The sequence below is a fragment of the Chelon labrosus genome (genome assembly GCF_963514085.1).
Source record: "Chelon labrosus genome assembly, chromosome: 2".
Classification (NCBI taxonomy): Eukaryota; Metazoa; Chordata; class Actinopteri; order Mugiliformes; family Mugilidae; genus Chelon; species Chelon labrosus.
The window spans coordinates 26,897,377-26,923,114 of NC_140338.1; the positions used below are offsets into that span (position 1 = coordinate 26,897,377).

At 41.0% G+C, this 25,738-nt stretch overlaps 4 protein-coding genes across 4 annotated transcripts; 2 read left to right on the top strand and 2 right to left on the bottom strand.

Annotated features, from left to right (window-relative positions):
* Positions 1–59: 59 nt before the first annotated feature.
* npb (neuropeptide B) lies at positions 60–1,161 on the bottom strand. Its single transcript, XM_084574323.1, has 2 exons — positions 794–1,161; positions 60–281 (listed from the first exon to the last, which is right to left on the bottom strand). Exons 1-2 carry the CDS (start codon positions 1,055–1,057, stop codon positions 153–155), a joined length of 393 nt encoding a protein of 130 aa, XP_084430449.1. The 5' UTR covers positions 1,058–1,161; the 3' UTR covers positions 60–152.
* Positions 1,162–2,111: 950 nt separating this feature from the next.
* On the bottom strand, positions 2,112–7,952 carry sgsh (N-sulfoglucosamine sulfohydrolase (sulfamidase)). Its single transcript, XM_084562358.1, has 9 exons — positions 7,694–7,952; positions 6,948–7,108; positions 6,770–6,875; positions 6,311–6,687; positions 5,995–6,076; positions 5,716–5,919; positions 4,952–5,118; positions 4,636–4,853; positions 2,112–2,439 (listed from the first exon to the last, which is right to left on the bottom strand). Exons 1-9 carry the CDS (start codon positions 7,773–7,775, stop codon positions 2,256–2,258), a joined length of 1,581 nt encoding a protein of 526 aa, XP_084418484.1. The 5' UTR covers positions 7,776–7,952; the 3' UTR covers positions 2,112–2,255.
* A 72-nt stretch (positions 7,953–8,024) lies between these two features.
* On the top strand, positions 8,025–17,712 carry slc26a11 (solute carrier family 26 member 11). Its single transcript, XM_084562348.1, has 15 exons — positions 8,025–8,163; positions 8,718–8,922; positions 9,049–9,270; positions 9,870–10,062; positions 10,408–10,493; positions 11,986–12,205; positions 12,302–12,480; positions 12,620–12,692; positions 13,842–13,953; positions 14,040–14,095; positions 14,600–14,740; positions 14,822–14,949; positions 16,279–16,378; positions 16,462–16,595; positions 16,700–17,712. Exons 3-15 carry the CDS (start codon positions 9,076–9,078, stop codon positions 16,805–16,807), a joined length of 1,725 nt encoding a protein of 574 aa, XP_084418474.1. The 5' UTR covers positions 8,025–8,163; positions 8,718–8,922; positions 9,049–9,075; the 3' UTR covers positions 16,808–17,712.
* Positions 17,713–18,938: 1,226 nt separating this feature from the next.
* LOC311494725 (uncharacterized protein) lies at positions 18,939–24,624 on the top strand (the record flags this gene model as incomplete). Its single annotated transcript, XM_084553924.1, has 10 exons — positions 18,939–19,005; positions 19,253–20,038; positions 20,199–20,633; positions 20,763–21,134; positions 22,281–22,489; positions 22,718–22,869; positions 23,868–24,107; positions 24,191–24,350; positions 24,437–24,512; positions 24,605–24,624. The coding sequence occupies 10 exons, from the start codon at positions 18,939–18,941 to the stop codon at positions 24,622–24,624; spliced, it is 2,517 nt and encodes an 838-aa protein (XP_084410050.1).
* Positions 24,625–25,738: the final 1,114 nt, after the last annotated feature.

The window sequence follows — 25,738 nt, forward strand, 5'->3', positions numbered from 1 at the left end:
ATCGACAATAATCTGGATTTCCCTTGAGCCATCACCCCCCGAAAATCCCCACATTCATTACCCTCTCCCCCAATTTTTCTTTCCTTAACTTTTCATTTTTCCAGAGGAGCGCTCCCGGATATTCGTCGGAGAGCTATCTCCACGACCGGGATTCATGCGGACAGGCAGTCCAGGGAGTCCAGGGTGAGGAAGACGTCCGCCTTGCACTGGAAGGTGCCCGTCCCGTCCCGCATCAGCTCGCAGCTCTTCAGGTTTGGAGAGATGTCCTTCACGCAGATGGCCTGCAGGAGGTGAAAATCACCGATGAGACAGTTTAAATTTAAAACTGGTTCTTTTAATCTTGTAGTATATTTCTGTAGTGACTTCTAATAACAAACTTATTCTTAAAAGGACATAACATACGTGTTTTTAAATTATTTTATTTACAGCCAACATATTTGGTTTGCAGTAAATAATTAGTTTATTTATTTTTATTTGAGGCAGTAATCATTTTTAAACCAATGTTTTCTTTGGTGTTAGGTGCTCTCTCACGCTCAGCGCACACTGGTGCCCGGTCTGCGGCTTTTTACGCGTGAGGTGTTGAATTCTTGTCGGGTTGTGATACAGAATTACAGGTCTGGTTACTTAATGTTTGTTGTAAATTTCAGTATTTAAATGTCATACGTATGACCCATCTGATGCTGAGTGGGAAGCAAACTTTACACGCGTCTCATTTTATTTTACTTATACCTATAAAAAATAATTAACCCTCCACAAACAGGAATGAAGTTTGTTGTATTTCAAATGGACTTACCATGCTTTTGAGGATGGAGATCTGCCTGTTAGTCTCTGGGATCACGTTGTTACCTGCTGTCTCCCCGCTGTCCACCAGCGTCTCTTCGGATTCGGCTCTCCGGACGTACGGTGACCTCCTGATACCGGACAGCAAACCGGAGGCGCGACCAACCGAGTAGTAACTGGGCCCGGTCGACTGCTTGTACCAGGCTTCCACTGGATGGCAGGAGATGAGCAGAGACACCCCGACGCACACCACGGCAAACCTGACTGACCTCTCCATGTCTGGATCCGTTTTGGCACTTTTTTACGCAGAGGAGAACGGCGCGTCTGTTCTGGTCAGCGGTGGCTTGGTTTTTGCTGTGTGATTAGAAACTTTCTGCTACTTATATAGGCTGACTGGCGACGTTATCGTGACCCACGACGTTCGTCACACCACAGCTGAGGTGGGCGGATGATGATCCGTCTTTAAAAAAAAAATAAAAAAATCCAAATTGATCCGTATTTGATGGTCTGTAGTGCGTGGTAAGAGGGGGTTGGAGACGTATAGAGGGACGTAAACCCATCTCTGATGCTTTGAGGGGTCAACGTGAAATGGATTAACATCAGTGGACATTGATGCAGAGGGTTTTGTGTTTTACTTATTGGCCTTATTGATTGTTAGATTCAATATGTAATGTTTCCCTAATGTCTAACACATAAAAACAGGGATATTGGTCTATTTGCAGATTAACTCTTGTTTTTTACACGTTGGAATGAAGAGATTGATTCACCGTGTCTGGAAAACTGTTCAGAAAATCAAGCTGTTAATTTGGGCCCATGCTTACTCACAGCATTAATCAAAAAAGTGCTCAGCGAAGCAGAATTAAAGCGGGAGACATCAAAACACTTGAGCACGACTAAAAGTGGACAGATTAGGAGTGAAAAAGGTGACCAGATCGATAAACACGAGAGAATAATCGACTGACCCAAACTGTGTTAAGTTGAACAGCCTTTTACACGGACCTTATTAAGAATAAGTCTCACTTCAAAGTGAGCCTCTGAGGGGGAAAAAGGCCTTTATCAATACTAACACTGCTCCAGATTGATTAGACCACCTCCTCAGTGAGTCATGAACTGTGCTAGTGTAATCAGCTGATCAGTCTAGTCTGTTCAAGTGAATAATAACAGAAAACACACTAAATTACGTGTAATTATGTTACTTTTCTTTGGTACATGGTTATGTGGTAGTCTGGATGGTAGAAAAAGTACCTAAAATCTACAAAAGCAGATAAGAAAGATCAATAACTTGAATGATTAAATTATCCAGTAACATAAAGTGAAATGATATTATACTGAAAACAATGTTATGAATTTAAATTGTGTTTATTTCTGAGCAGTAAAAGCAGCACTGATATACAACAAATATAAATCCAAATAAATGTATTTTACACGGTAGACATAATGTCAATCAGGATGAGCGAAAGCGCCATTAGGGTCCATCAGAGTCCATTGTAAAGAGGTCTGCAGTGAGGCTCAAGTTTGTCCTCAAGGACGTAGTCTGGTCCGCAGACCCAGGGGTCTCCTGTCTCCCACTGCCATTTCTGCAGATGCTGCCTCAGGCTCTCCAGCACGGCGCTGTAGGACGGGTCTGACACCAGGTTTCTTGTTTCAAGCGGGTCTGTCCTGCATTGGCAAAATATCACAAACAGATTAAATACTGAGACCATGGCTCCTAACCCCAAATCCAAAAAAAGAATGATTTCTGAGTTTTATTTTCAAAGACTGTTTTTAGGGACATGTATTCACATTAATTAGTTATTTCAGGGAAATGTGTTTAGTATTTAGTATTTTGTCTCCATTTTTATTGGAATAATTCCCCAACGTAACATCAAATTATATAAATATCACTGGTCTGAAATATTGAACTTTAAATTTATTTAAACTATATTATTTAATAGTTTAAACATACTACAAATAGCCTGGCATTTAATTATGTTAAATCCAGTAATGCTTTAATCCCTCTGTTTAGTTTTCATCAGCTTTCTGTAGAAATAGTTTACAATGAACTAAATATTGTGTAAACCAGCTGTAAGCTTTAGATTTATAGGGCTGCTGTGGTTCAATAGGTAGAGGAGGTTGTCCACAAACCAGAGTTATTGGTTAGATCCCCGATACATGGACCATATGCGGAACTGTCCTTGTCCAGTTTCCATTGGTGTGTAAATGTATGTGAACCTGTGTGAATGAATGGGTAGCACACTCTCATGTAAAGCACTCTGAGTACCATTTGAGTAGATATGTAGAAAAGTGTTAGTTAATGGTATTTATACAGTGTTTTTTTTCTTAATATTGCTTTTTCAACAACAATGACTCCATCTGTTGATGGCTATACGTGGGGAATCGCTCATATAAACAGATAATGGATGTTATTATATGTTAATATTCAGAGATAAGCCATTACAATATGACCAGCTCTGAAGGTGCACTGTAGTTTAAGGCACCTGTGGGGTTCACCTCGCAACTTGCTCAGTTGCAGTTGTGATTCTGCGAATCTGGAGGCCAAGTCTTGATAGTTGTTGTGTTCTTCAACCCATCATTTTCACATGCACTTGGCCACAAGATGTAATAGAAAACCTGAATTATCAGACCAGGTCACATCCATTGCTCTGTCGTCTAGTCCTGATGCTCACATGACTGTTGTAGGTGCTTTCAGCAGAGGGCAGGGGTCATCATGGACACCCTGACTGCTCTGCAACTGCGCAGCCCCAAACAAAACAAACTGTGACGCACGTTCTTTCTAGCAGAACCAGCATTAACTAGTCCCGATTTCCTCCTTGGAGCACTTTTGATAGATACTGACCACAGCAGACTGGGAACACCACACTAGAGCTGTAGTTTTAGAGATGCTCTGACCCAGTCATCAAGCCATCGAAAACTGGTTGTTTAGTGTTTAAGTCACTCATATCCTTCTCTTGCTCATTTTTCCTGCTTCTAACATGAACTTTGACTACCAAATGTTCACTTTCTGCATAATAAATTACTCTTATGTGTATGTTCATTACGGTCATAATATTATGGCTGATCAGTGTATAACATTTAATAATAATGTATCTCTATGAAATGTCTTCATAGTATAAATGATTAACAAATACTACAATCCTTGTATCGGTGTACAACTACAATAGCGATATACACCGATATAAGGCAATGAAGAGAGAATTCAAACCTGGAGCCTGGTATGATTCTACAAGAACGCATTCTACTTACAATTACTTTACCTCCATATTAAATTGACAGCTATTACGGATGTTAAGGATGTTAAAGATGTTAAGGACAATGTCTTATTAGCAGCTACCTCTCCAATTTTCCACCAATCACAGAGGTGATTTTTAATTGTGTCACTGCGCCAGGAACTCAAATTTCAGCCATTTATAGTCATTTATAATTAAAGAAATTAAATAGAAGCGGAACATATTAAATTGGAGGCAGTTTACGATCATTTTCTTATCACTAAATCACAGTTGCAGGTTTATTTGTAATCAGTGGCTCTTTTGTCACGCACAAATCAAACTCAAGTATTATGATTATGTTATGCCCCTCTACATCCTGTCTGGCCTTGCAGAAGCAGACCAAGAGTCTTGTAAATTGCACCACTTTAGCTGCTGAAGTTCATAATGTTCTTATATTGATGCTTATTTTTCTTTTTTGACATTTATAGAGATAAAACTTTCATTTTCCGGTCTCCAAGAAGGTTCACATTACGAATCTGTTTTTTGTCCAATATATATATATATATATATATATATATATATATATATGTAGATTTTGCTCTCCTAAACTAAAAGCAGGATCAACACTGACCAAGCAGCTGCAACAGACCTGGTGTCGAATAGTTCCCAGCGCTCTCTGTAGTAATACTGCTCCAGGGTTTTGAACCAGTGTGTCGGCTGACTCAGCCTGGTGCGGTTCAGCAGGTCCTGAAACGTGGGTGACACGTACAGATCCTGATCGATGGGGAAGGGCATGCGGTAGTGTAGGTTGTGGAGAAGGCGGTAGGCCCCCTGGTGGATGGAGCGAATCGGGTAGTACATGGTCACCTGAAATAATAATAAAAGAACACGTAAAGGCTCTGTGTTTGATTCCTTAAGTTTGTATCTGAGTGGTGTCCTGTCTGACACTTGTGTTGCTTAGAGACCTCGTGCAGGGACTGGCTGGAGTAGACTGTGTGCCAGCTGCTGGGCTCGGTAACCAGAGCAGGCAGCAAGGAGCGGCCGGTGAGGTGGACTGGGGTGGCCGGGCTGCCAGGGAGGCTGTAGGACGGGTAGGGTACAGAGAACCAGTCCAGAATGGTGGGAGTGATGTCTGCCCAAAAATACAAGGGAAGAGATTAAGGTGAGATAATAAGACATGTGGTAATAATTTGAGTCTATTATTTCATACAGTGGAACTTGAAATGTGTTGTATCTGCATGTATTTTTTTTATTTTGTATAAGATAATCAGAAAAACATCCCCTTTATTTAAAAACCTTTTGATTGAACTTAATCACAAAACTCAATAAAGTCTGTTCTTCTTAACTCATGAAAAGTTGACCTAATGGAGATAGCTGCTTTTCACATTGATGATGTTAATGTTTCATTTAATATACTGATTTATTTAAATTTCTGTCAACTTTTTTTACACATTCATATCATTTTAACTTGTTATGTATTCATGTTAATCATTTGACTTAATTTTGTCTGCAGCTGCTCCTGATACATTATTGTAAAGTCTCCCTCTTGTGGCCACTGCAGGACATCAGATTAACACAGCAACATACCTGCGTAACTAAGGAATAATGGAAAAATTAAACTTTCTAGACTTTAAGGTCTATATTAAAAAAAAACAAAAACAAAAAAAACAACAACGGGGATTCCTTGTTTTACAGCATTCTCAGCATCTCTCTACCATCTGTTTCATACCCAGCAGGCTGACGTAGGCCTGGCTGGTGTCTCCCCACCGCTCCCTGTGCTCTGGAGACGACACCAGCATGGGCTCTGCTGTCCCGGACTGATACAGGTTCGTTCTGCCATTAGGGAAGGGGATGCCGTTGTCTGAGCTGTAGATGATCAGAGTGTCGTTCTCGTAGCCGGCTTCTCTGAGCTCTTGAAGGACTAATCCAATGCCTGCAGAGGAAATTTGCACTAATATAGTTTGCAGTTTCACAGAGGCTTGTCTCTATTGTGTGTGTGTCCAGATACCCTGATCCAGCCTGCTAACTGTGGTGTACTGTGCAGCCAAGTCTGCTCGTGCTGCAGGAGTGTCCGGCACAAAAGGAGGAACCTGAAGTGCAAGACACGAGGACAGACAAGATTGATGTGTTAGGAGCCAGTGTGTATTTCACTTTGTTTTTGTTTAAACAATGAAGGCATACAGGGAAACATGGATTTTACACCTATTTATCAATGTTTCACAGCTAACAATCAGTTTTCCTTAGAATATAATGAAGAATCTCTTTGTCTTCTGATGTTAAATGTGAATTCTTTTTATATTAGCATCCAACCTTTATTCACTGACCTTCACTTGCTCTGGTGTGTAATATTCTGGTGTCCAGTCAGGGATTCTGCCCATCCCCATTTCACCATTCCCAAACTTCTCACAGAAAGCTCCATACTGGGGCTGTGAATGTCCACATCTGTGGGTGTCGTGGAAGGCAACATAAAGAAAAAACGGCCGCTCTTCCTCTTTTAAATTGCCAGTATTATCCTTTTTCATTTCTCTCTTTTGTCTTTGTTCAAAAGCTTCCTCCTTATGAGTATGGAAAAACTTGCGGACCAGGAGTTTGATACGGGTGATGTTCCTTCCCACCTGAAGGACGGAGCTGTTTTCCTCTGTGTAGGCAAAATCAAAAGGGTAAACAGGCCCAGGACCGACATGCTTCTTTCCAATGATGCCTGTGAAACGAAAGACAAAGCAGAAAAAGTGATCAAAAGGAACGAAGGCTGACATGAGACAAACAGTGAAGTTATCATTTACCTGTGTGTACGTTGGCCTGGCTGAGGAGCAGCGGCAGACTCTGAACTTCATCAAACGAGTTGAAGTGATGGACTCCTTGATGAAGCCCGTACATACCGTTCTGATGCTGAAAACACAGGACAAACTCACATCAACACTTTGTCTTTCCTTTCCCTTCTCACATGTGTGAGCATCTCACCTGTGGCAGGCCGGTGAGGATGGCGGAGCGGCTGGGGGAGCAGCTGCTGACAGACGTAAAGGCGTTGCTGAACACCACACTGCGCTGGGCCAGAGAGCGCAGGTGAGGGGTATGGACCACAGAGTTGTTATAAACCTCTGTCTCGAAACCTGCATCATCAGCTGGAAGAGGGAAGAAGACACGATAGCTGTTACAGTACATGACCAAAATTGTACATCCATAAGTGAATGCTTTACAGAATTAACACTTCAAAGAAGGGCAATGGTTGATAAGGTCTGGGTTTAAGTCAGCATACCAGTTCATTGCACAGGTGTCATGAGGTTATGGTTGGGGATATGTGCAAACCGGTTAAGTGGGAAGTTGTTTAATTATGAGTAGAGGTAGAAGTTGAAAGGTTGCCAGATCTTGCAAAAGTTTTCTTTTTCTCGCAGACTTGCCGTTAAAGCAGAGTGAATCTATCTCATAAAGTATTTCTTGTTTTATTTTGCTGACTATACTAGAGTAAAAGAAAGTTACTGGTATGTCCCTAAACTGTAATTTTATTAGATGTAATAGTACACTATCAGACTATATTGTATATAATATAACATAATGCAGTCAGCTGAATGAACACTTCTGCCATAACTTTGCTTTATTAGAGTTGCTACTAGGTGTACCCAGTAAAATGGTAATTGAGTGTGTATTTTGCTTTTTGAAGTTTGAAACATATAAACAAAAACTGAACAGAAATATGAAGGTTCACTCACCTATTATTAGAAGAACATTTCTTCTCTTTGTCTCTGAAATGGAACATGATGCTAAAATGATAAAAAGCAACTCAGGCAGCATGGTTGGCTATTTCAGTGTCATTGACTCTTAAAATCTTTCCTGGTTCCGCAGTGAGGCATTTAACGTGTCTCAAAGCAGCTACACGAAATAAATAAGCAAAAGTTAGTCGTCAAAACTAGTACATAAAGGCATATTGCCGTCAATAAGCGACAGTCGTAATCCCTTTTGACTTCTTCCTCGATCAACTTTAGCCACGCCCACACGAGGTCACATGACACTGGTCACATGATGAGAGAAAACAGGAAGTTCTTTCTCGCCTAGGATCAGCGAAATCATTTTTTTGGGAAGTGGTTTTGATGTATGCAACTAAAGGGTTTTGACAGAAAACCACCTAAAAAAATCACAGCCTGACACAGGATTAATGCTCGAAGGGAAGACAACAGACTGGGTAAGAGTGTCTATTCTGTTCTGTTCTAATTCATTTGTAAAAAAATGTTTTCATTTTTGCTTATTTATTGGTGTTGTATAAGTAAGTTCTAATGAGATTTTTTTAAGCTCTGTTGTTTTCTATTATGTTTCCATTGTGTTTCTATTCTGCACTTTCCTAACTTACTGCATTGTATTACTGCATTATTGTATTCTCTTCTGATCCCACTGTGTTTGTCAGAGCCAAAAATTTTATTATAATATTACAATAGCCTACATAACAGAGACACATTATCAGACACAGTTGGAAGTAAGTAAATGTCACATCACACTGGGAAATCAGGTTTGGTAACTTATGCATACCTGTAGGTACCTTCTGAACAACCTGTCTTGGGATCATCACATGATTAGTTAAGACTTAGAAACTCAGTAAGGTCGAGGGTCAAAGAAAGACATGATATGTCTGTTCTCCAGCGACCTGAAAATACTGAAGTGAGCTTGTAAACACATTTGTGGTAAGTGATGTTTATCTGAGTGTCTGACGTGTGTTGTTTTTTGTTGTTTGTTTTTGCACAGATTGTAGCATGAATCTGAAAATATGCCGTAAACAGGCTTTGAAGACAGGCAAACAGGAAAGCTGACACGCGAGTATGCACAGAGCTTCTTTGTTGTGTGTTTCTGAATGTAAGTCACCGCGAGAAGCAAACCAAAGCCAGAGGAACAAAACGGCTCCACAAAGCGGATGACATTAAAAGCAGAGAGGGAAACCTAATAGCTCTGTGTAAGTGTCTTTTATTCTGTGCTCACCTTCCCTGTGCACACATTTGAATATGGTAAATGTTTTTTATATTTCTGTACACTTGCAGCTTTCTACGAATTCCACCCTTTGTCGTAATCTTGTTTCCAGGTTGTCCGTCATCCCTGACCTAGTGCAATGGACCGGCTTCAGAGGTCGGCCCGGGGCTGCTGTACCTATAGCACCCTGACGGCCTGGCTGCCCATACTCTCCTGGCTGCCCAAGTACAAACTGAAGTGGCTGCAGATGGACCTCCTTGCAGGCCTCACTGTTGGGCTTACAACTGTACCGCAGGCGCTGGCTTATGCTGAAGTAGCCGGCCTTCCTGTTCAGGTGAGTCCCATCCTGGTCCCATTTTGTCTTGTCCTCTGTTGGATTCAAGTTTCTTTAGAGCTGTTGCATTTAATCTTCAAACTAAGACAAATCTGTGTAAGGATGTTAAACTTGAGAAAAAGAATTACATTAGTAAAAGAAATGAAAGTTAAGATTATCATTTTTCTTGTGGATAATATCATTGTGGCAATTTCTACTTAAGTTTTTGTGTAAAGCTTGTCAAGTTTATTTTTTTTAATTACATTTTTTGCTATGTTTCTTTATACTGTTTTGTAATGATGGGCATTTAATACCTTTGGGTTATGAACATTTAACGATGGCATCTTGGTTTCTGAGAACTTTAAAAGTGCATTTATTCATTATTTTCTGTCATTTTTCTGATGATTAATTGTAAAAATAATTAGGGTTTAAGACCCTTTTTACAAGATTTGAGACATATTAAAGTTCCACTATCTTTTCTTAATAATGAAGAAATAGCGGCACATTAAGCCTCAAATTTAGTCCGAAAATTTTGGATGGGCCTTTTAAGCATTAATTTAAAAAATAACTTATTATTGCAGCTCTGTTCAGCCTTTAATGTAAAAACATTTTATCTGCAGTATGGACTCTACTCTGCCTTCATGGGGGGGTTCATCTACACACTACTGGGGACCTCTAAAGACGTGACACTGGGTCCCACGGCCATCATGTCCCTCTTGTGTTTCTCTGTGGTGGGGGGCCAGCCTCAGCGAGCCGTGCTGCTCAGCCTCCTCTGTGGACTCATCCAGGCTGTGATGGCATTACTGAGATTAGGTGAGTGGAGGGCAGCCAAGGTCATGTGGAAACCTTGTGACTCCCGCTTTGGCTGTTTTCTTAATTTTTTCCAAACTCATGAACTAAGTTGATGACTTTCAAATAATAATAAATAATAATTATTGCTTGTAAAATATAGGTTAAACACTATATCAATGCTCAATATGATAAAATTACAGCGTTAAAAACTAATTTTTTAGACTGCGACAAATTGTTCATGATTTAGTGACATAGTCATGTTAGTTTAGGCTGCAGAACCACAGCTATTACTGCGACGCCGCGCTCTGTCAAAATCTGTGTTTCATTTTGCTGTAAGTCATTCATTGCTTTACTTGTCAACTGCAGGCTTCTTGCTGGACTTCATCTCTTATCCTGTAATAAAAGGCTTCACTTGTGCTGCTGCAGTAACTATTGGCTTTGGCCAGGTCAAGGTAAGAATTAAAATGCACACTTGTCACATACGCCGATCAGCCACAACATTAAAACCACTGACAAGAGAAGTAAATAACATTGACCATCTTGTGACAATTCAGTGTTCTGCTGGTAAACCCTTGGGCCTGGCATTCATGTGGCAATGACACCCCTTGATGGCAGCAGCCATCCCCAGCAGGATGCAGCCTGACACAGACACACACACAAAAACGGTTTAGGAACAATTAAAAAAAAACATGAAGAACAGCAAGAGGTGTTGACCTGGCCTCCAAATTCACTAGATCCCAAACTGATTAAGTGTCTGTGGGATGATCCACAGAGGCCCCTCCCCTCAACCCATAGGACCCAAAGGCCCCCACTAACAACATTCTGTTGCCAGACACCACAGGACACCCTCAGAAGGCCCATGTCCATTCTCTGATGAGTCACAACTGTTTTGGAGGCACAAGGGAGACCTGCACAATATTAGGAAGGTGGTCATAATGTTATGCCTGATCGGTGTATGTGTGCATGCAGGCGACAAAACCAACCCATCTCTTTACGTACACTGGGTTATCTTAGTGCATCCTGCTAAAACACGCTTACACTTCAACAATACAAAATGGTCATAAAAAGTACATAAAAAGTAGAAAGGTTGGTCTTAATTTTGGATTTTAGATCAAGTTTTGTTTTATGACAACTAAAAAGATGATATGTAGTTGAAACCTTAACAGTATGAGGAGCGTTACCCCAGGACTAGGGACCTCAGTGTGTCCATCACATTGACGGGGGTCTAAATTAAGTTCTTAATTAAAATGAACCCTGGAAAGACTGTGCTCAATTGGTTGTACTTTTCAAAAGTACAGAAACTTTGACAGTAGGACTTGGAGCATTGAACCTTCCTGATTTCCAGTCAGGAACAACCTCAAAGATGCGTTTTTGTATTTTCTTACATTTAAAGTACTAAGTTGTTTCGGTAGAAATTTGTAGAAATATTCGTCAAATTAATATCTAAGGGTTTTAGTGCACTGCGGTCTGCAGGTACCGACAACTGCAGGAACCTTTTTGTTTCTTGACAAATGTTCTCATGATTAGAAGTTCCAGGTACTCTGTGTAGAAATAATGTCTAAATTAGTTTGTCCACTAGAGAGAGCCGACAAGTTAATTTTCAACTAGAAATTGCTCAGTAACAATGTCACAGTTTTGAATTTACATTGAATTAATTTACAATCCTTAGTTAGAAGAAGCTTTAAAAAAAAATTAAACCTGAAATGATGAGTCGATTAGATGATTAGGCGATGAACAGAAAATTAACTGACAACATATTATTATTGGTTCTTTTTAAAAGTAAAACTACCAAAAAAAAGAGACAATTCAAGGTTGTCTCTAAAGCCAGAAATGTGTAATGTATTTAAAAGAACATTTTGATTGAACTGGAGATGTGAACTCATCAACTCCTCTTGTCCACTCATGTTGTTGATAATGTCAGTTACCTGTTGTTTCTGTTTCTAGAATATTCTGGGAATCCAAGATGTCCCCCATGAGTTCTTCCCTGAAGTCTACTACACCTTCTACAAGATCCCAGAGGCCAGAGTAGGGGACGTGATCCTGGGCCTGCTTTGTCTCCTTCTGCTGATCATGTTGATGTTTATGAAGAAGAATCTGGAAACCTCTAACGACGACTCCACCTGCTCCAGAGTCGCCAGTAAACTAGTGTGGGGTGTTGCTACCAGTCAGTACCTGTGTGGTTGTGAGTGTGTTTTTCTGTGTGTGTGTGTCTGCCGTTTGTTTACATTTTTTTGTATTTCTTTTGTGTTTTGATCATCAGTGCGTAATGCCCTGGTGGTTGTGGCTGCATCCCTCATAGCATTTTCCTGGGAGGCTTTTGGTCATCATGTGTTTACAATAACTGGGAAAACTGCCCAGGGACTTCCTCCATTCAGTCTTCCACCCACCACAGACACCACAGCCAATGGAACCGTTGTCTCTTTTGGAGAGATCGTAGAGGTAAGAAGCAGAGGGAAGAGCCAGTAACAGGATGGGGGCTCTGGATCCTTGTGCTAAATACCACTTCCACTTCCACAATCTCTCCTGCGTTCAGAGAGCACAGCTGACTCACCAGTATTCCTCTCTGTGTTTTGTACAGGGCTTTGGTGGAGGACTTGCTGTGATCCCCTTCATGGGTCTGTTGGAGAGCATTGCTATAGCGAAAGCTTTTGGTAAGTGTGTTGCTCTGATGATGGCACTGACAATCAGAAAGTCAGCTACTTCCATTCAGTTTAGTTCAAATATCTCTTTGTGCAATGTCCTACCAACTATAGGAGAGACTGATATAAGATTTAGTAGCAACATTTATCTTGGATTCAGGGAAAGAAATCCTGGTACTTGGTTCTATGTGAACACTGGGTTAGCATCACAATGAGAATCTAAATACACCATAGACAGTCTCATCATTAAAACTACCAACTGGTGAAGTGAATAACATTGATGATCTTGTTACGATGTAATGTTCTTCTGGGAAACCTGGGTCCTGTTATTTATGTGGATGTTACTTCGATACGTACCACCACCTGGTCATTGTTGTAGACCAAACACATCCTCAAGGCAACAGAAGGGGGGTGTTCCTTGAATCCTGGTGCCGTATGTTCCCCAGATAAGTGATGCAACCGACCACACGATGCAAAAATACCCCAAAATGATTCATCAGACCAGACCACGTTCTTCCATTGGTCTGTGCTCCAGTTCTGATGCTCATATGCCCATTGTAGGTGGTCTCTGCAGCATGGACACCCTGACTGCTCTGTGGCTACGCACTCACAAAACAAACTGATGTGTTGTAGGTTCTGACACCTTTCTGTAAGAAGTAGCTTTACCTTTTCAGCGATTTGAGCTACAATAGCTCATCTGATGGATCAGACCACACAGGCTAGCCTCCCGGGTGCATCGGTGAGTCTTAGCTGCTCATCACCTGTTCACTGCTTTTCCTTCCTTGGACCACTTTTGATACGAAATGACCACTGCATACCAGGAATACCCCACAACTCTGAGGACAGAAAGTTCACTTGCTGTCTGATGCAGTACACACACTGTCAGGTGGCATGGTAACAAGATCATTTGTCATAATTTTATGGCTGATTGGTGTAAATGTTTTTATTAAATCCAACTTCAGGTGAGTCCCATCCTGATCCCGTTTTGTCTAGTCCTCTGTTGGATTCAAGTTTCTTTAGAGATGTTGCATTTAATCTTCTAACTAAGACAAATCTGTGTAAGGATGTTAAACTTGAGAAATCTAAAAGAATTACATTAGTAAAAGAAATGAAAGTTAAGATCATCATTTTTCTTGATTTGAACTTCCTGTTTCTCCTCAGCCAGTCAGAACGGCTACAGGATCAATGCCAACCAGGAGCTGCTGGCAATCGGTGTGACCAACATCATGGGCTCCTTTGTCTCAGCGTACCCTGTCACTGGGAGCTTCGGGAGGTTTGTGTGTTTGTGTGAGAGACAGAAAACGAGAGAGACCACAGATGTTCGATATTTATATTGCCATGGTTTGTCTTGACTTCCAGGACAGCGGTCAACTGCCAGACGGGGGTTTGCACACAAGCTGGTGGGATTCTCACCAGTGAGTCATGAGTCACTTTCAGCTTTTTCTTTACCTCTTCTGCCCTCTCGTGGTAGTCTGTGATATGATACAGTGAATTATCCTCTTACTTTTAACTTCCTTTTTTCCCGCTCACTGTCACTGACATTAAAATGGAAAGTGTTATCATGAAGGACACAGTCAGAAGACTTAAGAGCAGGCTTTAGCAGTTAATCTCAAGTGGAGACGGTCCAACATGTGAACATTTTTGTCTTAAAAAAGATAGAACACGTACTATGGATGGCCTTTTTACTGTCAGCCTATCCTTATGCTTTTAACTAAAGAAATTATAAAAATGTATCTTTAGGTTTAAACCATGTGATTATCACCCATTTTTACTTTCCTGGTTCAGTTCCACATTGCATAGTGAAATAGTGACAGTTTCTAGCTTTTGTGTCTTAGTATAAATCTTTTTCTTTTAAAATATATATGATTTGAAATGATTGTCAGAAAGTTTTACCATCTTTTCTTTGTATGCTTTTGCAGGTGTTATAGTGTTGCTTTCCCTGGCGTTCCTCATGCCGGCCTTCTACTACATCCCCAAAGCCTCTCTAGCTGCTGTTATCATCTGTGCAGTAGCTCCCATGGTGGATTACTGTGCTGTTGCAAAGATGTGGAGGATACGTAGTAAGTGTTTGTAGTATTTATTTTAACTGTATCTGCACAAAACTGTTTACTTGAAGTCTGACATTGATGTGTTTTCCACAGAGCTCGACCTGCTGCCCTTTGTTGTGACATTCCTGATGAGTTTCTGGCAGGTGCAGTACGGCATCATAGGAGGTGTAGCAGTATCTGGAGCCCTGCTACTCTACAGCACAGCCAGACCCCAGATAAAGGTATTGTCATATTCTGAGATGGCATGGATGTGAAACAGTCATAGCAGCTTGTTGTTTTCTGTATAAGCATAGCTGATTCTGTTGTGATAGAAGCATTTCCACTTTGTAGAAACATGACTCACTGCTGGATTGATGTTTAACAGACACAGCCTAAAACAAAATTCAGCACTGAGCTTAATTCATTATGTTGTCATCCTCTAAATCACATCACGTGTGATGAGTGGCTCAGCCATAGAGGGGACTGTGAGGTCCTACACAGAAAAACAGCCTTCGGACAAAATGGTCTTTCTGGAAAGGCCAGTAAGATGTGGAACAGTCCTCCACTCTCCATAAGACAGTGTCCCTTCAAAACTTACCTCAAGCACTGGTTGAAAGCAAACCAGTCTTGTAACCATTGACTTTTAACTTCTTAGTAATGTACTGTCTTGTGATGTGCTCTTATTGTGATCTGTTGTCCTGTCCTGTGTCTTATCATGCTTTTGTGTTACCTGCCTTGGGACTGCGGTTGCAAATTAGCATTGTTGCTTTAATCCGGCATATTTACATCTATTGCTGCCTGAATAGATGTTCATTAATGTGTACTGTCCCTACCAAATAAATAAATAAAAACTTCCAGTAAACGAACCTCGTAGACAGGCTTGATTACAGCTTGTTGTTCGTCTGATTGGTCTGCTGACCACCAGAGGGCTCCTAGCCTTGGTCAAGTCCCAACTTCCTATATTGCTATAGCTAGGTTAGACAAACGATAACCATGTCATCATCCACTCTTATAGAAACAAATTGAAAACTTGTAATAACAGAGTCTACAGGTAATGTGGAGGTAAGACAGCTAACATTAGTAACTGTGCTACTATTGGCAGAGGGAGAGGGAAGGGAGAGGCAGAGCAGCTGCAGGCAAGGAGGGAGAAGAGGTAGAAGCAGAGGGCATGACACAATTATAACACTGATTCTATAACTTCTGCCTCAGTTGTTGAGTGATGTTTATTTTCTAGAATTTAATTCACTGGATAAGTCAAAAACAGGACAACTTTCCAAACTTTCTAAATTTCCAGTGCTTATATTTTTCCCCTCCTCATCTTTTCCGACTATTTTTCACTAGTTTTCATTTGGCTTGGGTCAGTGTCATTACTGCTAGCGTGAGGGTATACCTGGACCCTGGTCCAACTCCTCCAGGACGGCACATCAATACATGCCATTGCCAGAAGGTTTTCTGTGTCTCCCAGCACCGTCTCAAGAGCATGGAGGAGATTCCAGGAGACAGGCAGTTTTAAACATTATGAATTCACTGTGTACTATCACAATGTTGTTTTTGGGTCGATGTGTTCACAGGTGTCCGATCATGGCATGCTGGTGATGGAGTTGAGCAGCGGACTTAGTTTTCCTGCCTCAGAGTATCTCAGCAACATCATACACACTCAGGCTCTGCAAGGTAATAGTTTGTTTGATGGTCTGACTATATTCCAGGTGACATCTTCTCATTTAATCTTGCCTTGCTTAATGTCTCTCCACCAGTATCTCCTCCGAGGTCAGTGGTTCTGGACTGCCATCATGTCAGCATGATAGATTACACAGTAATCAGTGAGCTGAAGGACCTCCTGAAGCAGTTCAAACTACGGGAAGTGCAGCTTGTCTTTTCTGGACTGCAGGTACGCCCCTCGGACATTACAGATTTCTGCTGCTTATTGGTTAAGTATACAGTGTATTGATTATCTCTTGTTTGGCTCTGTCTGTGACCTCCACCCTCCTCCAGCTCTCTGTTCTGAAGGTTCTCCTTGCAGCTGATCTGCAGGGCATCAGGTTTGCAGACAATGTGGAGGCGGCGCTGCAGATTGGGTCAAAGCACCTCCTTGATGACTAACACCTACAGTATCCAGTGTGGAAAGGAGACGGTTTACTGGAAAGAACCATGTTGCAACAACTCTTATCATGAACGCCTCTTATTTGAGTTGATTAATCTGATGGCCTTATAAAGCTGTCTATCTATCAGCTACTGATTTACTGCATACTGCCAGTGGCTGAGTAAAGTCCCCTTTTCTTTATTGAAGTTAAGAGTTTCCCTCAGCATTGTATCTGCTAAACCTGACTTTGGATATCATTGTAGAACAACATGAGACCAGAAGTCTGTACTGCATAGTATGGCATTTTACATTTTAGATTAATGAGTTAAATACTGAAAATATGTGTATTATTATTTGTATGTACATATGTCTTAATCAGAAGTTTTAAGAATGGGACCATGGGGTGTGTGTGTGTGATTAAGGAACAGAGAAGCTGATGCCACCTACCATAGTGTGTCATATTATTTATTTATTTTTGTAAAATGAAATGATATATTTCTCTTATTTTAATGTTGGTAACAATGTGCTGCCAATGCAGAAACATGGAATAGAAAATCTCTTAATATGCCTATATATGTATGATTCTGAGTAAATTATTTTCTTAACCCAAATCACCACCTCTATACAGAGATTTTTAATCAATATAATGTTTCATTTGTTGGCATATGTGTGTTTGTTTTTTCAAAAAGGTTTGTGTCGTGCATGCTCCCTGGGATGACCCTGCAACAATACTACGACTGCTAAACTGCTGTTTAGTCCCACCGGCAGGTTTAAAAGAGACTTTCCTATTTTCCTATTCATCCTCATGAAGCAATGCTTCTAAAAACTAAAAGGAACAGTGAAGTGGGATATACACCACACATGAAACATTCATTCATTCATTCATTCATTCATCTTCTGTACCCGCTTATTCCTGTTAAGGGTCGCGGGGGTCTGCCTGAGCCTATCCCAGCTGTCATCGGGCAAGAGGCAGGGGTACACCCTGGACAGGTTGCCAGTCTATCGCAGGGCCCACACATAAAACAGCAATATCATATTTATCTTGAGAAAAGATCAAAACACCTGCTGAATCCAGATTTATGTGGTTGTGTTGCGATGACTTCTTGCGTTTGACATCAAATATCAGTAAAAGTGGTAAAAACATCTATAGACGCTGCTTAACAGTTCTTAACAGTGTGTCCGTCTGTGTGGCTGAACATTGGCTTCTTTTTGAACAATGTCCAACACTTCAGGGAAACGTGCAGTCTTGCACACAGGTACTTTCCAGCAAAAAGTCATGTAAAATAATTATTAGCACAATCGTCTGATAGTAGTACAAAGTACTGAGTCAGTCATTTATCTTGGAACAATAAAACATAAATGGTGCAATGATTCCGGTATTTTATCATCATGAAGTTGCTATAGATCAAAATGGGGTCATCATGAGAAAGGTCAGTTTCTCTTTCGCACATTCAAAAGAAGCTCAAAGAAACCAGTTTGACTTGTGAAAACAATCTTTTTCAGAGCCAGTCAGGGATACATATTTCAGAAACATAACATCAGGTCCAACACACATCTGTGATACAATAATAATCAATTACATGTCCAGAGCCAATTACATTCATGCGAGAGTATTTGGATTCACCTAATGGCACCTGACTTCAAGGGAATTACAAAATGTTGGAAATATGGTTGAAAACTATGAAAAACACAAGAAACTGGATCATGAGACTGAATTATTTGATCAAATGTCCTCCAGTTTTACTGCACAAAAGCTCAGTTTATGCTCTGTCATTTGAGGTGGTTATAAATGTGCCACTCTGTAGATTCATTAAACCACAAGGTCTCCATTATATCTGAACATTTGCACAGCTTGATTGTAATGCCATAAAAAATATTGACTCAAGTATTTGTAGGTCAGTAGGCTACTGCTTGAATGAGACCTTTATCTTTTGACCAATAAGTAACTCCTTTGACGTGATATGAATTAGTGTTGTACCCGTTAATTGTACAACAGATCTATAAATTCTCACACTCGCTGGTACTGGTCACATTTAACTTTCCTTCATCTCCAGGGTAAGTACAGACATTAGAATATGAATACATTTATAAAACATCAGCATTATTTAGTAGTAGGATTGTAAATCACCTTTGTCTTTTTCAGGAGTTTAAATGTGGTCCACGATGCGAGTGCACGGGGCAATCTTTTTGCTCATACTTTTTACCAAAACCACTTCAGGTAAACCATCTGGCTTTTTGTCGTCTTTGGTCAGACACATATTCAATCAATCACATGTGAAAGGGCTCTAGTTTAGAGATGGAATACAAATTAAAGCTGCCAACAACAACATTCAGGATGAATGAATATACAGATGAAAGTGTATTTGCTTTTAGAATAAATGCACTCGCAGAATGCATAACACAAACCTGATTCAGACTGACTTTTTTACTTAATCATCAAACTATCCCTCTTCTTCTTTTTGTAGGGACACTTGTTACCAGCTGTGATTCATGTCATAATGAAGCCACCTGCTTGGAGTCACGAGAGAGAGGCGACTCTTTCAGCAGCCAGGCTCCCTCTTGTGTCTGTAAAGACGGCTTCGTAGGTGATGGTCTAAGGTGCTACGACACAAAACGTTGCAGTGACTCGTCGTGCTGTAGCCAAGGTTTCCACTGGTCCCCAGACAGTGGCTGTGTGGACACTGATGAGTGCTCCCTCTCCGACCCACCCTGCACGCCACCTGAGATTTGTTATAACACACCAGGATCATTTGAATGTCTGCAGCCTTCCTCCAGGATCAGAACAAGCCCCTCTTCCCAATCGATCCAGTTCAGCTGTGGACAAACAGTTTGTCCTTTAGGCTGGGACTGCATCCAAAGCAATGGGACTGCCAAATGTGCTGACCCATGTGACATCTATACTGTACTGGATGATGACTGGCGTTCCACAAATAACACTAATAATGAGGACGTACACTGTGATTATTTTATTAACTGGCAAGGCTGGTATCGCCTGTTTCTGGAGGGTACCAGTGCTCAGATTCCAGAGAGGTGTGTAGAAGAAAACAGGTGTGGAACTCATGCTCCTTTGTGGATAACAGAACCTCATCCCACACAGTCAGAAGGAATTGTAAATCGCACGGTTTGTAATTCCTGGGGAGGGAGCTGCTGTTATTTCAACTCACACACCATTCATGTCAAACGCTGTGATGGAAACTACTATGTCTACAAACTTGTGACGCCAATCACATGCTGGCTTGCATACTGTGCAGGTAATGTTCCATTTTAAATATTGTAAGAATAAATACAAATTTCTTTTCTTATCAATTCATTGCACTGATGATTAAATGGTTCTCTTACACTCTAATTCAACTTGTAAGAAAATAAATATTACTTTATTAAAAGTTGTTTGTTTTTTTAAATTGTTAACAGAGGTGAACAAAACAGATCCTGGAGTTCCTTCCACAACACCTGAGCCAGTGTCACAGACCTCTGCTGCAAATCAGATCAACATCACTACCACAACAGCAGCAGACAACAGCACAGGAGTTGAGGGTCAGATCCGTCTGGCCAACGGAGGAAACAGCTCTTGCTCTGGCAGAGTGGAGATCTTCCACAGTGGACAGTGGGGGACAGTGTGTGATGATGGCTGGGACCTGCTTGATGCTCAGGTTGTGTGCAGACAGCTGGGCTGTGGTAGGGTCCTCTCAGCGCCATCAAATGCACGATTTGGACAAGGAACTGGACCCATCTGGTTGGATAACGTCTATTGTACAGGCAGCGAATCAAAGCTCTCTGAATGCCGCCATCGAGGGTTTGGATCTCATGATTGTGGTCACCATGAGGATGCTGGTGTCGTCTGTGAAGGTAAATACAAATTTAAGCAGCAACACAAAATTCTAACTGTGTCAAATGTCCATGGCCTTACAGTTAACATGGAGGACTTCCGTTTTGAAATGTGTTATTGATTCTTTATTTGTTATTGACGCTAACAAGTCCACATTTCATCTGTGTCTCACAACAACAGTATTTTGTTCCTTGTTTTTCATTTAGCTGCTTCACCAGTTAGGCTGGTCAACTCTGACAACCGCTGCTCTGGCAGAGTGGAGATCTTCCACAGTGGACAGTGGGGGACAGTGTGTGATGATTCCTGGGACCTGAATGATGCTAACGTGGTGTGCAGACAGCTGGGCTGTGGAAGGGCTCAATCAGCGCTCCAAAGTGCAGCTTTTGGACAGGGCAGTGGACCCATCTGGCTGGATGATGTTGGATGTTTTGGAAATGAATCATCAATAACAGACTGCAGACATCAGGGGTTTGGAAACCACAACTGTGGTCATAATGAAGATGCCAGCATCATCTGTGAAGGTAAATATTTCTACATATTTCAAATGCCCTCCCTTTGTGATTGATCACATTCGACTTGAAGACAGTGTATGTTGTCTTGTGAGTTCACACAGACTTTTCCTTCAGTTCCACCAGTAATCAACAGCACAGTTCTTCCACCAACACCAGGACCACCGATCTTCACCACCACTCCAGTGACAGAGCATGCTACCACAATTCAGTTCCCTACCACAACAGCAGCAGACAACAGCACAGGAGTTGAGGGTCAGATCCGTCTGGCCAATGGAGGAAACAGCTCTTGCTCTGGCAGAGTGGAGATTTTCCACAGTGGTCAGTGGGGTACAGTGTGTGACGATGCCTGGGACCTGCTTGATGCTCAGGTTGTGTGCAGACAGCTGGGCTGTGGTAGGGTCCTCTCAGCGCCATCAAATGCACGATTTGGACAAGGAACTGGACCCATCTGGTTGGATGACGTCTATTGTACAGGCAGCGAATCAAAGCTCTCTGAATGCAGCCATTTAGGCTTTGGATCTCACAACTGTGGTCACCATGAGGATGCTGGTGTCGTCTGTGAAGGTAAATACAAATTTAAGCAGCAACACAAAATTCTAACTGTGTCACATGTCCATGGCCTTACATTTAACATGGAGGACTTCCGTTTTAAAATGTGTTATTGATTCTTTATTTGTTATTGACGTTAACAAGTCCACATTTCATCTGTGTCTCACAACAACAGTATTTTGCTCCTTTTTTTTCATTTAGCTGCTTCACCAGTTAGGCTGGTCAACTCTGACAACCGCTGCTCTGGCAGAGTGGAGATCTTCCACAGTGGACAGTGGGGGACAGTGTGTGATGATTTCTGGGACCTGAATGATGCTAATGTGGTGTGCAGACAACTGGACTGTGGAAGGGCTCGCTCAGCGCTCCAAAGTGCAGCTTTTGGACAGGGCAGTGGACCCATCTGGCTGGATAATGTCGGATGTTTTGGAAATGAATCATCAATAACAGACTGCAGACATCAGGGGTTTGGAAACCACAACTGTGGTCATAATGAAGATGCCAGTGTTGAGTGTGAATGTAAGTTTATTAAGAGTTATAGTTTCACACTGAGATGAAGGTTTTCTGAAGTTTCTCCTCTTGGTCTCATTTGTATGTATTTTTCTTTAGCTCACCATCCTCCACTTCAGCCTTCCCAACTTATCTGTGGTCGTGATAAAATCCAGGTCGGACTGCTTTTCAATAAAGTGGTTTCCACTGGTTTGGATCCATTCTCTGGCAGCCTGGCTTCTCCCAACTGCTCCTGGGCCACAGTTTATGGTGATATTGTTTGGTACGAAGTGGAGGTTAAGGCCGGTGCCTGTGGAAACGTCCTGACAGTAAGTATTTGACTACAGGTTTCTTTCTTTTTTGAGAGCCTCCAGTCTGCTTCTAATCTGTTGACCTCATACACAAACTGCCCTGCCACATACACATGAGACACATACTGTATGTAGTCTACTTGTATACTATCTCACCATGATCAACTGTTCATCTTAAATCACTTGTGCTCATAGCACTCTCTCTAATCATTGAACTGAATGATGAATGAATTATGTGTCTTTCAGACCAACCGCACACATGCCATCTACTCCAACAGTTTATTTATCTACCCAACAAATAATACATCCTTTGCTGTTCCTGTGAGTCTTCCCTTCTCCTGCGCTTATTCCTTGGACACAGACACCAGCCTGAACGTGGCTATCAGACCAGAGCTGCCGTGAGTAGGCTTTAATTAAATGTAGATGTAACATCACTTCATCATATGCAGTCATAAAAAAATAACCTTTATTTCTTACATGTTGTAATGGTTACAATAGAATAACTGGGCTGTTATTAAGATTTTGTCAGTAATAATCTTATAATATTAATATGATGGATTGTTTTACCTCTTTTAAATATTTTATTCAACACTTCCCAATTATTCACAAAGCTGAGTTATCTGTCCTAGCTTGCCTGCTGACTAAAAAAAACACAGTGTCAAATCAAATCTAAATAAAATGAAATAAAACTTAAATAGACGGTCTGGGGTCTCTCCGTTCAGAAGTCATTATGCCTGGCAAATATCTTCAGGCCAAATAAAGTTGTTGTGCAGGCTTTATGAAATGAAAGACAGAAGACAGTAACACAGTTACATGCGTCACTGGAGCGCGGTTGAGTTGGTTGTCTTTGCAACAAAATTGCTGTCGTTGGAGAAGTGTAATGTTTTAGATTCCACATTGGATGTGTTGTACAAAACACTGACAGTTAACAGTGATTACATCATTTATCGAGAAGCATATGTAACATAATGAATTGTTGTAGGAGTATCCAACTGTGTCAGAGAGTATTTGTTTTCTCTATATCAGTAGAAACATGCCCCATAATGAAATCCTTATTGTGTGTTTCCTAACTCATATTCCGATAAGAATTCTGATTCTGTTCTGTTTTGTTATTGTTTCAATTAATTCAATAATTAGTGGCCCATAAAAGAAAATCCTGGAAGGGAAGTATGGATGGAAACTTTATGGATCCATCCTTTTTTATGTTCTTGAATGACTAAGGCTATAATTAATGTATGTGATGGAAATTTGCCTTTCCAAATAAAAAGACAATTAAAAAAAAAATAACAATAACTCTGAGGCTAAGATCAAATGGTATATATATACATATACATATATATATAAACTACGACGAAGAAAATGTGAAAGAATAACATGGTTCTCCTTTTTTTGACAGGTCACCAGTCATTTCAGGTTCTGGTCCAAAAGCTAGAGCCTCTATGTTTCTGTTTCGTGACTCCAGCTACACTCAGACTTATCCTGCAGGCAGGGTCACCCTCACTGTGGGCTCACCGCTGTATGTGGGCGTCTTTGTGGACAAGAGAGACCCAAGCTTTGCACTTGTTCTGGAAGACTGCTTTGCCACTCACTCATCAAACCCTAATGATCCCACACAGTACTCTCTGATCCACAACAAGTATGTGCACTTCTTGACCAGTTGATGCTTTGTAGGATCCTGAGACATGTAACAACCCTGATGATCTCCATCTTCTCTGATAGGTGTCCTACAGACCGCCAGCAGGTGTCAGTGACTGAGAGCGGCTCATCCCTCCGGGCTCGTTTCACTGCTCTCTTGTTCCCATTCCAGGGTGAATACAGAGATACTTATCTTCACTGTGGACTCAGCCTGTGTGACCGGAGGTTCTCCAGCTGTATTCCTGTGAGTTACACATTTCACTTTTTCAGCTGTCCATATGCACTGCTCAAATCTCTTTTGATGCTATGATTTTTTTCCCACCCCTTCAGACTTGCAGAAACAGGACTCATCGCTCTGTTTCCATATCTGCTTCTATGGAGCCCATCACCATTGGGCCAATCATTTGTGAGTATGAATAACAATCTCGTTTCAGGACAATTGACTCAACACAACAACCTTTATTAAATTAATAATCACTGTCTCCTTTTTATCTTTAGGGGAAAAGCCAGCAGATTGACCTGTAACATCCAATAACAGAAACTAATAATGGGAAGGACATTTTTTATTTTTATTCACAGTACATAAAATAAACATAATATATTACACTGTATAATTAAAGTGTACCATTAGTTTAAACACTCATTAGTACTACCAGTACTACCCATGTTATAACTACATATCACAATCAAAGTCAATATGGGTTACAATACAAATTAGCATTCACACTTTCCTTCTCATTTGTGTTTATTTACATGATATATGATATGGTACATATGATATATTTTGTGGAAAGGTGGTTAGCACTGATGCCTCACGGGTTCGAATCCATGGGCCGACTGGGCCTTTCTGTGTGGAGTTTGCATGTTCTCCCTGTGTCTGCGTGGGTTCTCTCCTGGTACCACAGCTTCCTCCCACCGTCCAAAGACATGCTGGTTAGGTTAACTGGTGATTCTAAATTGGCCGTAGGTGTGAATGTGAGTGTGAATGGTTGTCTGTCTTTCTGTGTTAGCCCTGCGATAGACTGGCGACCTGTCCAGGGTGTACCCCGCCTCTCGCCCAGTGACAGCTGGGATAGACTCCAGCCCCCCCGCGACCCTTAACAGGAATAAGGAGGATGCATTACAGGAGATGAATGAATGAACTTTCTTCCATTTGTTTATAATTCATGGGAAACAAAAACTTTGACTCACAGCTTTGGGCCAGACTAAAAATCTAATTAGCAGAAGGTTTTTATTGAATTGTCATTATCTGTCATGAATTTGATGAAAAATCCTCTGGGACCACGATGAGGCTGACATTTGTACTTCAGCATGAAATGTGTCAAAAGCCTTTCGATAGATTCTCCATTGACACTGATAAATACCTTTTATTGCTCTTATATATTAGGTTCATTTGAATGTTTTTATAATTAGAATTAAAGCCTTACAGTATTATGGCAAAGTTTTTCACTTTTGTATGTCAATGTTATACAACCATTGAAAATATGATACTTGTGGAAACATTTCTATGATGTTTGTCGAAGGTTGTTATGTGTCATACTGATGTAATAAAAACACAGTAACTCATGGAGCTGCAATACATCAAACTGTGAAAACGGGGTCAGTCTCTTGTGTACGATCACAGGGAACCTA